Source organism: Channa argus, chromosome 22 (genome assembly GCF_033026475.1).
Source record: "Channa argus isolate prfri chromosome 22, Channa argus male v1.0, whole genome shotgun sequence".
Lineage (NCBI taxonomy): Eukaryota > Metazoa > Chordata > Actinopteri > Anabantiformes > Channidae > Channa > Channa argus.
Window position 1 is genome coordinate 1221344 of NC_090218.1, and position 12572 is coordinate 1233915.

The window sequence follows — 12572 nt, forward strand, 5'->3', positions numbered from 1 at the left end:
AGGGATCCTTACTAATGGAGAGTTATTTTTCATGTTACTGTTGCTGTTGCTGTCACAAAGTGTAATGCTATACAGCAGGTATACTAGGTCTAATACTTGTACAGTGTTGTGTGTTTACTAAGACGAAATGTGAACAATTTAAACTTTGATCTTAAACTACACACATACACGTGCGGAAAAACAATACAAGGTAGAAATCTTTAATTACAAGTAATCACACTTATTACTCATTAAGAGAATGGCAAAATTGTATTGTCCTATTATTATTGATATATTACATGCCTGTGTACAAAACCACACAATTGTACTTTTACAAATGAAACATTTGTATAAGCATTGTATAAGCATCTTTTGTTAGCTATATTTATCTATATCTATATCTAGCTATATCTATATCTATGTCTATATCTATATATCTATCTATCTATCTATAGATAGATAGATATATAATATTTCCCCCGAGGGATTGTTATCTAATCTTAACCTATGATTAAATGGTTTTTAACCTATGGTTAAAAAATGATATATTTTTTGTAGTATAAAATCTGTAAAGTCACGTTTACCTAAAGGTATTGGTAACACTTTAGATTACAGCCCACAACTTACATGGTAGGTACAGTGAACTTACTTTGTACTTCTTCTGGTGTGAATTTTCTTGTGTAGTCTAATCCTCCCTATCTGCTTTGGTCCTCCTGATTCATGAACTCAACATCATGCAAACTAGATCTTAATTTCTTCTGCTTCCCATCCAAATGAAGGACTGCAATCTAACTGCCTGAACTGCAGCTTTTCTTGCATTTTCCTGCCACCCTGACAAATGGTTGGGATGTTGAATTAGCATTCGGTTTGTAATCACCCTGCTGCTGAATGTCTGCTTGGTTTCGTCTCTGCAAGGAAACGTATGATTAATTGCACGCCGATAAAAAGGCACTCTCAGTCGCCAGGCATATAGGCTCATTAACAGAGAGAGGAGGAGAGAGAGGACATTTCAACTTCTCTGTGAACTCCTTACTGCACCTTTACTTCGAGATGGACACATATCAATAGAACTTAAACCAGACCCCAACATGGTTTCTCTCGCTTTTCCACAATAGCCATGCTCCTCTGCTTCAAGAGAGCTTTTTTCCTCTTGATTTCAGGACTGTACTATGTTTCATAAAGAATATAAAAGAAGACCAAGAGCAAAGGGGAGCATAACTGGTGTACACATGTAACAGAATAGCTAAGCAGTGATGGAAAGGTGCTTTTCTGTAAGATGGATTTTAAAGGATTCGAAAAACAAGGGATGCATAAAATACAAGACAGCCACTCCAACGTTAGCCATTGTTATGTCATATTTAATAAACTTTCAAACTAGCGCAGTTTTTTTATAGACATATTTATTTGACTCCTTGGTTTTGACATTCCTCTGATTCTGAGTAGTGAATGAATTTTAGAATCTCCCTGGGAATCAGCTTGCTGTTTAGAAAGGCAGCTTAGATGTGTGTGTGTGTGTGTGTGTGTGTGTGTGTGTGTGTGCATGTCCGTGTGTGTGTCTGTGTCTGTGAACTGTGTGTTGACCTCATTGGTGAAAACCTCAAAGGGTGGTGTGCATTCACTGAGAAGATACAGCTGAGGCGATGGGTGTCTGAGTGAGCCAAACCTCCTCTGTTATCAAACGCTCTCTCTGCTCTGCCAGATGCCCAAAAAGGCACCAATTGATCCGTGCACATCCACGCATGCAGAGGCAGTGCAGCTTAAAAACAACACCAAACATGCAAACTTAACCTCATGTTAGCTGCAGATGTTCTGTTCCACACTAAAATATTGACATCACACAAGTGAAATGTTAAGCAGGACATCCAAACATTTTCTGCGGTTTTCTGGCCTAGGAAGTGAAAAATAATACAAAGTACAATGACTTTTATTTCCCAAAATCCATATATTGCGAATTCTAGACTGAAACCACCAAAACCCATTAAGTCTAAAGAACACAGTCTCTTGTTATGGACAATGTTGCTTTCAAATGTGAAGATACATCCAATGAACAGATTGGCTGACAGGCTTCTGAAACACCAACTGTAACTGTCTAGTGTAGCAATAGCAACCTTCAGAAAGACATTACATAACTTCAAACAATTGCATCACATTGTAAATCTTTTTTCCTTGCTTGGAAAGTGGAGCTGCAACACTTCATTTTATTACAGATATTCTGCACCGTGGGCATTGCTACATATCCCACTTAGTGTGTGATAAGTGTAAAGAAAATATACATTGGGATATATCTTCAGTGTCCATTAACACAAATTTCAGGTATGTCCTGAAAGTGTATTCAAACAGGTTTCCCAGGGTAAATAACCTTGAGTTGTCGATTTCAGAAACTTGGACAGTTCCTCCATTCCTGCTCCTGCAGCTCATTATGTCTTCAGCACGTTATTTTTATTCCATATTCAAGTATTCTTTAATTTAGTCTGTGTACATTCATGGTACAATAGTTAACTTATTTATAGTTGACTAGTGGAAGGATAAACTTAAATGAGTGGACAAATAATCAATTTGAATGCCTCCATGCGGGGGCCACAATGAGGTCCTTTGCCTACAGACATTTAGATTTTTCATTGTACGAAAAACATATTAGGCTACGTGTTACTAATAACATGAACAATGCCTCTGAGCTTTTCAAGTGTCACAGTAAGCCATGTGTGATGGTGAGCCAGGATGCAAAATTCTAGGACCCTGAAATGGAAGCAGCTAAAGAAGCATTCTAATTCAACTCCTTCCTAATTTAATTATTTAGTCTCATGTTTTTCCTACTGTGAAATGTTAAATGTGATAAAGTCCAATAGATTAATGATTATGGAAATCACGTGTATGTTATGATGTTCTTATGATCTTTTCAGATTTTAAGCCCACTAGAAACCTATGGGAGATTGTGTGGCTCCCCACCACCCCTTCCAAACTATAAAATAAGAGAAAGAGAGGTGGTGATGGGAATAAAATCCAGTATAATGATATAAGTTTATTTTAGTTTTTAGTATACTAATATGAAATTAACCAGTTAAAGCCACAGGTTAAACAAACAGTTCGGTTTGGCAGTATTTGCTCTTTTGTTTGAGGAAATGTTAAATGTTGAACTTCAGCAGCAACAATAATTCAGCTAAGAAGGCTGACTTTCTTTATCACATTTATTACATTTTAGATAAATTAACAATCCCAGCACACGGTGGAGGGAGTTAATGCAGCAAATAATATTGACATGATAACAGCAGAGATATAGTGGGAAGTTACAGGTTGTTTTGTTGGCACTAAAAATTACTGGTTGTTATTAGCCACACAGTTGTAAAATCAGTGCTTGTAAACTATATGCAGTATAAAATGCTGACAAACAAGCACAACTTTATTGTCCTGCCCAAACTAAGATATGGGTTATTAGCTAAATAAATTTCTTACAAATAAAATATTTCTATTAATTTATGCAATAATGACCTGCAAAATTGACATTGATATTTATATACTCTATACTCTATATTTATATACAATATGGAGAAGCTGCTTGTTAAGTGAATAGACCTGGAATGGCTGAGGTGGTGGGCTGAGTTGAAGAGTGAGATGATGAGCTAATTGTGAAGTTGGCCCACTTAGCAAGAAAGCTCCAACAACACATAGTACTTAGAGAGGAACTGGCCCTTCAGCTGTGGGCTCCCAACAAAACACTTCTGTGACACAAACATGAGCATACATGAAAGTCCTTCTGTGAAAATGAACGTGGTTCACAACATGGAAATACATGAGAATCCCTCTGAGAGATCACTCTCAGAACCAGGGCGGCAGTCAGAGTCATGTAGTAGTCTTGGCATTGTCCGACCTATGGATAGACGAATATTGAAATGAACTCGATGAGGGCTGGAATGTTGCGGTGAGAATGCTCCAATCTGACAGCTTGGTAAGGGAACTGAGGAGGTATATAAACAGGTGAAACTGATCAGTGAAGCGACATGAACGTTATAGGACCAAACAGGAAGTGGCTGCAAAATAAAAGCCTGAAGGGGGAAGTGAAGTTTGCGATCCTGACAATCTTTAAATTAGTAATGGCTAAAAGGAGAGTGTTTTGCTGTCATCTGACTTACTTAGTTTTATGGAGGCATTAGAGTAAATTTGATACATGAGTTATTTTGAATTATTCAGTATGTAGCTGGAAGTTTGATCAATTATATTTGCAATATCTTTTGACAATAATGTATAAAACCAGAGCTTACCTTTACCCTCACCTCTCTGCTTATCATGCTGCTGCTTAAACAAAATAGAAATTAGTCCACAGGGTAATTTTAATCATTTATCTATTCAATCACCAGGTCCCTCTTATCCCGCTGAGCATGAGGTTTTATTTCGGCTAAAGCTGAGATTGTCTTCTTTCTGCAGCTCAACATTGTTGTCTCAGCTGCTCATAGAGGAAATAACCACATCTTGAACTGAATAGAAAAGAAAATGAGGCTGTGCAGAGACGAAGAGTGAGCGAAGGAACAGAGGAGTCAGCAAAGCCTTTGTTTCTCTTCTGCGTCAGAAACAGCAAATGGCACAGAGGGCCAAGCACTGTCAGACATGCTGTCAGATGAACCAACTGTTTTTTACTATAAATTCAGAGCCCCCTCCCATCATCTTCAGTAAGGTCCAGCTTGCCATGTCTTACCTTCTCTAACCTTAGGACTTTGCATGGCAAGATAAGAAACCAGGTTGACTAATAGAGAGGCGCTCTGCTTTATTAAGCGCAGCTCTGTTTATGTTTCCATTCTTGTCTCTGTGCTGCTCAAATGCCTGTCATCTATTTCAGGACATTAGCTTTTAGGATAACACAAGGCTATTACAACCAAAGTCTTTTTTCATTATGAAGTAGATTGATGTGATGTGTGCTTCCCTGTTTGCCCAAGAGAAAATGCCATTTTTATTTGCCTAAGAGATCAGGGGTGTTTTTTTATAGGACAGCAGTAAAAAGAACACACAGTTATTGCAGCTCTCACTGAATAGTAAGAGCCAGAGTGGTCCATTGCAGTGTATGTGGTTCAAATACAAATCATTTCTTTACACCATATGTGTGGGGTTTTATTTTTGTTTGTTTCTCACTTTCTATCTATATGCTTTGATTTCTGTATGACCTTAGAATGTAAATCATCTTTAGGAGGAAGAAAAAAAAATTACATACAAGAATGAAGGAAACACGAGGACAAGTACTCAACATTCTGTTAGCAAGTTTGCAGTTGTCATTAGATAAGAAATAATCTGTTTGATTAGCTCTGATCAGAGATTTGGCAGGAGTGGGTGGTGTGGGGGAGCAGGGTGCTTGCAGTTCAGCTAATTTGGAAGAGGGAGCTGTTATCTGCATTGGTCTGCATCGGGAGTAGGCGTTGATAGGCTAATTGTACTCAAAAGTGTCCTTTTACTGTCATTTGGCAGCTTTAATCCTTTGTATTATTTCACTGCCTCTGTTATCATTGCCCACTCAAAAGGGTCTTCTTTGTGGAGCCACATATAAGCTTTGAGATTTTTGGAGATTACTGTGAAGTCGGTTCAGTGGCTTTGTCTGTACTTCCTTTTGGTGTCGCGCTTAGCTTTGGGCATCCCAGGACAAAGGTGCAGTTCAGATGCCTGCGAGAGAATTTTAAAGAGGTCACCTTCTCCAGGGAGGGGGAGAGATGACTGAGCCACAGTTGATACTGCACACTGCGCTCACCAGCATGTGACCGCTGTTCAAGACACACACAGCCAGGTGATATCAGAGGCTAAGTCAGTTTTTCACCTTTGTCGGTCACAGAGAACAGAAATATCCTAGTAAATGTATCATATAGATTATTTAATAGAATTTTCTTTCAGGATTAAAAAATGTAGGCCTCATCAAATTAGACAGATCTCAACATAAGTGTTACAAACACCCAATGCTATAATATTGCTTTTAGAAGATGCTTTTCTTCGTATTTGCTATGACCATGTGCAACCTACAATATTATTCACTGTGGAAGCCAGTAGCAAATGCTTTGGAATACCAATCCTCTGAGCTGCACAGAATACCATATCAGAGGAGTACATACACATCTCCTGGGCAGCGCTGTGTGGGCTACTAAGCTCATATATTCAAGAGGATCCCACATGCAGGCCAACGCTGCTTTGTGTTGCTTGCTAACAATTGCCGTCATCTTCAGGCATTTCTTTGGGTGCATTTTATGGAGAAACTTCAAAGCAAAGTGTGTTTAGTATTTGTAGGCTGGAGCATATTTGGAGCATTGTCTCAGTGTTTTGGTTTTACTGGAATTGCTTGAAAGGAAAATACATTTGTAACAAGTTTTTGGAACAGCATATACAGTGTTTGCGCTGCTCTGTCCTGGATTAATAAGAGATTAAGTCTTTTGGCCACCTCATGTTACACATAAGACCAATAGTTTGCTGACTGCCATTGGTTCTTGCACTGACAAACACCATGCTAAATTCCATGGTTTAAAACAACTCAATTTACAGTCATTATCAGCGTGTTGCTCGTCTGGTTCTTGTAACCAATAATCTCTTCAGGTGAACAGTTGTTTTGTCTTCTCTCTCCTTGAAATGCAGCTGCTCAAGATTTCTGTTTTGAGTTGTAAAAGAGCAAACCTTTTGAGAATCCCTGCAGAAGAAAGTTAAGAGAAAACAGATGATGCAGGAAGAACTTAAAGCTTTTGATTCTCTTTTTTTTATTGCCCACAGTGGAACTTTCTACCTTTATGACTATGAATTGCACTAAATATGTTTTTGCTATTTTATAAAGTTCAAAATGCTGCTAATAAAACCAACACAGTTTAGTCTTGAGTTTTAATATTTAGAATAAAAGGGTGATTTCTTGCCTACAATAATGGACTTTTGGCTCATTCTGCTCATATATTTAGGCATCCGGCAGATACAGATGTCTGTCTGCCATTTTGTACTGGGCAGGTAATGTACACTGAGTTTGGCAGTGCTAAAAAAAGTACAATTACAAGTGAGAGCAATGAGATGTAACCAGATAGTAAAAACAATAAACTGGAAAACTAAAACTATGTTAATAATAACAACGATGACTATTCTTCTTCTTCTTCTTCTTCTTCTTATTATTATTATTATAGCTAAATGAAAATTATTATAAAACTGCTATAATTTATGGCCAGTAGCTGTTTGCTCATCCAGTAAAGACCAGCATTATCTGACATTATCTGCTATTTCTGTACACGTGGGAAAGGTATGTCTACTATTAAATCCCCTGTGTTTTTCTCGAGCACTTCCGAGATGAAATAATGTAGCACATAGCATTCTTTCTAAATGTTGTATTTTCTTGCTAACTTTGTTTTATTTACTGAAAATTGCTGCTCAACAAAACTGAAATATGCCAAAACATATTCAGGCTTTGAAACTAAAACAAGGAGCTAACAGAAGCTGAAAGCACTGGAGAGTATTTTGGTCTTTGTTGACATGTCTTGAAAATGAAAACACTTATTGATGCATATTTTCTTTGACATCAAACTTATATTTGTGTGAGAAATGAAATAATTTTAGTGCTATAAATAGCCTTGTCAATATGTTCCTGATTTTAAATATTCATTACGTTCAGTTTGGTGCTGAATAATTGGCTCAGGAAAATGTCCTTGATGGTTGTCCTGCCTGTTGGCTGTTGTAAAATGAGCCATCTGTTTACAAAGTCAACCAAAACTCTTGAACCTAAAGTCTTTGTCATTTGTGGACCGACTGATAAATCACATCAGAGTTAATATTCACCAAGAGACTCGGGTATCCATTGACATTCAGATTTCTGATTTGTGTTGTCATTATTGATGTCAGAGTGTGCAAAATGTCACACATCAGTTAATTCCTTCAGTTTAGGAACGTTTGAACATTTGAACTTTTATTTTCACATCTCTTGTTGTCCATAGTAAATCTCAGGCTCATAAAAATGCTTAAATTCAAAATGTCTAGCTTAGTTTAGTGACAGAAAAGGAATGAAAATGCAACTCCCAAAAGAATAATATGTAAATCCCCCTAAATCCTTATTTTTAAGCAGCTGCTAACACGTCTCACAATGTCGTATGTGCCTCAGCTTATGGTGTTCAACATTGTGTCAGAACACTGGGAGGAGAGATGACGCTCAGCCTTTTCATTTCCCGTCTGCCACCAGAGATACACTGTGCTGGATTTGTGATTTGATATCTTCTAGCTGATAAAGAACTACATGTTTCTGCTTGTTTGACCTGAGGAGTCCCTTTGGCCAGCTCAGCACCTTCATTTCTATAATCAGACAGAGACAGGATGGTCACATTAACACCAACCTTAAATTCCTTAATCTGTATAGTGTCAGACGCAGGGACGCACATCTCCTCTGCTTCTTTAGACTCCTGAGTAGCTAATGTCGAGGCACCCAGCGAGAGCCACTTGTCTCTAAAAGGCCATACGGGATGTGAGTGGTGTCTGCCGAGCACTTCACTGTGAAGGTCACCCGCAAGGGAATGGAGGGCGGACATGTCAGCTGAGTCGCTGTGCTCTGAATACTTACGAGCTCTATCATGTCAGCTCACATGTCCATTTACCAACAGTCAGTGGTGAATGGTTGAGCCAGTTGTTGTTTTGCTCTGAATATACTATTTTTTTATTTTATTTTATTTTTTTACATTTCTGATTACATGATGCATTAGTCACAAGTGCAATACTGGCAATACAGACAATGCCATGTTTTTGTTCTTGGTTATTTGCACACAAAGGCTCAGTACTAAGTCTAAAATCCCAACTAGCAACACAACCTCTGATTGTAAGTACATATTTAGTAACAAGCTTTTTACACAGAGCTGTTTTCATCTTTTAGAACCAAAATAAACGAAGGTTTCAGGCTTCTTTGCGTGTCATAAAGACATCTACAAGAAAACCATATCCCTGCATGCCATTTTATTAGACTTATCTGTATCATTACCAATTTGCAACACCTGAAATGCAGCCGATCATCATATCCGAGATAGATACAGATTTAGCTTCTAAAAGCGTTTACAAGTTTTTAAAAAACATTCAAGATCCACACCAGAAATATTGTGCTTCGAATTTGTGTCTGATGCTGCTTTCCAGAAAAAAATGATTAAAATAATCAATGAAATAAAGTTAGATTATTTATAATATTTATTTAAAAGTTGAATGAATAACAGACCTTAGTAATTGAGGGTCGTGTTCATCACTCTAAGGGGCTGAATTTATAAAGGCTTTTCTCATTGCTGGTTTCTTCTAATAGCAACTTTTATAAAATAATGCACAGAAAAGCCAGACTTGTTAAACTTTGTTACCCAACCTCAGTTTCCATGAGTACTGACTTATATACTTTATGACCTTACAGAGTGTACACATAGAGAGTGATGAACCAGCATAATTAGGTGTGACCAGTATAGTTTGGTCTGTGCTGCACGGAGGTTGTGCATCACTTGAATGTGATACACTGTGAGAATCAGTATGGTGTAATGCCTGCTTTGCAGTAGAGGGGCTCTGTAGTGAACCTGTATTTACATAAATATGTTTTACAAAGCTTATTCAGCGTCTGTAATAATATCCATTATTTTATGGAATCAGCAGTTTTATTCTTGCTCTGAGAGAACAGAGTAACAAAGCATATGATGCTGCTTCTGCTGGTGTAGTCCAGTCAGCTGCAGTGCATTGGCTCACTGATAAACCTTTTTTTCTGTTCATTAGTTATGACCTACTGTAATATAGCACTTAATGAGCTTCTGCCATGAATTTTCATCCCCATTTAACATATTCTCTTCTCTTGTCTTCAGGTAATTTGTGCTGACTTCTAATATACAGTATGTTATTCATTTCAACAGTGGGTCATATTCTGTTGGTACATTTGGGATGGAAAGCGATCTGTTAATTGCAACATTGCATTTTATTGACAGAGTTATGGTTGTCTTTGGCAGAAGCATTATTATGATAGAGTTTTAACTGCAGACTCATAAGCATGTTGTAAAAAAGTACTGCATTAAGATAAACACCATAAGTTAAATAGTGCTTCAGCTGTGGAGTGTGATAACTCCCATGTTACATTTTGGAAAAGCACCCAGGCAGATCTTCCTTGGATTTTTCAAAGTTCAGGACTCAAAATAATTATCATTTATAGTTACTATGGTTGTACTGTAGATGCCTGCTGAGTTTCTGTGTGTGTGTGTGTGTGTGTGTGTGTGTGTGTGTGTGTGTGTGTGTGTGTGTGTGTGTGTGTGTGTGTGTGTGTGTGTGTGTGTGTGTGTGTGTGTGTGTCACACTGTATTTGTATATCCCATAACAGAGGTTTTGTTGAATCCTCTCCATCAACTCATCAACTAGCACGGTGTAAAGGTTCTAGCTTCTTCTAGCTTCAAATCCCAGTAATCAAATAGTTGTGTGGCTTCACTTTCACTACAACTACACCAACATTATACCCACAGTGTAGGGGAGAATTTCACTGCTGATTTTACTCTAACATTAGATTAATGGAATAATCTCAACAGAAACAAAACTTTATTATTGATTTAGAGGCCGCAGAACTTAAGATGCATGAAATATTTGTAACTTTCAAAGCAAATTGGCTCCTGTTGGCTGTTTTGTGCCATATCCTGCAAAAACTATTTTTTTCAAATGAATTGTGATTAAGTCACAAATGACTTTTCTCTCTTTAAGTGTTTAAACATAATAACTGATGCCTATTTTAAGATTATTTAGAAACTGCCTTTATGGCCTGTCCCTCCCTTATTAAACAATCAGTAGCACTATCCAAATTCCTGCAGGTGTATTGTGGCTTTTCAGTGTCCCTGCTCAGCCAAGTGACTGTTGGCTCAGCCACCTCCTTTCATATGCTTCATCTACTCATTCAATGTAAACACACCCCTGAATTTTACAAGTTGTGCTAGCTGAATTACTTCTTTAGCAGTCCATTTCTCTGTGTGACATGTCCACATGTCCTTTGTGTCTTTACACTAGCCTTAAAACTTGGGAGTTTAAAATCCTCCATGCAGTAGTAAAGAGATAACCTAGGTGACCTTCTGTGACACACTGCCAAGGCAGCATGGGACATTTCCTGTTTAATAGTCTTTTATTCCCTGAAACCTCTGTATCTTTGTTAAAGGTCCTACAGCTTTAACCTAATCTTTAGTGTGTATATCGACCTATCTGATGACTCCTATTGCATCTCATATCCACCCCTGCATCTCCTTTGGTTTCCAGCTTAAACATGTCTAAATATCTATCTATACCTCTGGACCTTTTTAATAACTTACAAATATATGCAAGACAAACTAGTATTATATTAAAACTTCTCTGATTTGTTATTTTGTTAGTTTGTACAATGTTTACTGGATGTTTTGTGTCTTCATTTCTTTTGCATAAGCACTCTCAAAACAGATGATAAGCTGCAGTGTATCTGCAGGTGATTCTGACATGAGGATTGTATTGCTCAGATAAACATGTCATTATTGCAGCATATGTTTGTTAGTGAGTGTAATAAAAATCTGATCAAAAGCTTTTCAGGCAATAAACATGTTGCTAATCACTGTTGAAAGCCAGAATACCCTCACACCTCTTCTTTGCGGGCATTTGGATTCTCAGTACTGCAGCTTAGATAAGCTGATCCAAATGTGCTGAAATAAAAAAAGGCAGCTGTGTGATGGAGTTCTTCCTCCTCTGCTCTCCCAGGTTTTGCCATCCTCCAGGCCATCATGGAATCGGCTGTAGCCAATAACTGGCAGGTGACGGCTCGCTCGGTGGGGAACATTGTGGACCCCACAGAGTACAGACGGATCATTGAGGAGATGGACCGTCGGCAGGAGAGACGCTTTCTCATTGATTGTGAGGTGGACAGGATCAACTCCATACTGGAACAGGTATTGAGCCAACACACAACACAACTAGTTCAGCCAGAACAAAAGGTCTGCTGCTTACTTTTTGCTTTGAACATCACCTTCATTTACTGTACACACTTAGTAAATTAAGGTGTGTTTAGTGCTTGCTCTGCTCCCAATTTATCATTTCTTATTTTTGTTGTTATGCTAAGCACTTTCATCGTGATTCACTCAGATCCCAGTTTTCTCATTTAGAGGACGATGTTAAAAGAGGCGAGATGGGTACATTCAATTAATGCTTGTTATTTGTTGGTTTTTTTTGTACGTATTTTGTTAGGTCACCTGGGCATAATTCACGTGGAGGAATTAAACAGGCTCCTCATTCTTGTTTCCTAGGTGATGATCAGCTAGCAGTTTTCCCACATGAGTCTTGATTTACATTCAGTGTTTGCTAAAGCGTGCTGCTCACTGTGGCTGTGTCGGAGATAATAGTGTATAGTCAAAATATATTAAATGAGGGTTAACTGGGAATTTGCTCACTGACTTGGAAGATCGTTACTCTTCATTTGGAGGATTTGAAGCTATGGTCTGTCTGTATAACATTTTGTCTTGCAAATGGTTTTGAATTCTACTGTTTCTCAAAAAACAGTACATGCTGCTGAATAATTATTGCTAAGCTATAGTTATAGTGCTGCAATTGTTGGGAAATGCTAGAGAAGAGGTCTGGGTGGATGGTTGAGACCAAAAAAAGTTTGACTTTGA

The 12572-nt window shown here is 37.9% G+C and overlaps 1 protein-coding gene across 5 annotated transcripts in view; it reads left to right on the plus strand.

Annotated features, from left to right (window-relative positions):
• gria3a (glutamate receptor, ionotropic, AMPA 3a) overlaps positions 1-12572 on the plus strand; it is a 65282-nt gene that overhangs the window by 16916 nt on the left and 35794 nt on the right. For all 5 annotated transcript variants that reach the window (XR_010912178.1, XM_067492726.1, XM_067492727.1 and 2 more), the window contains one exon: positions 11665-11852. Coding sequence is in view for 4 of the 5 variants with exons in the window: in XM_067492726.1 (XP_067348827.1) it covers positions 11665-11852 (188 nt within the window). In the remaining variant the exon portion in view is untranslated. The remainder of the gene's footprint in view (positions 1-11664; positions 11853-12572) is intronic.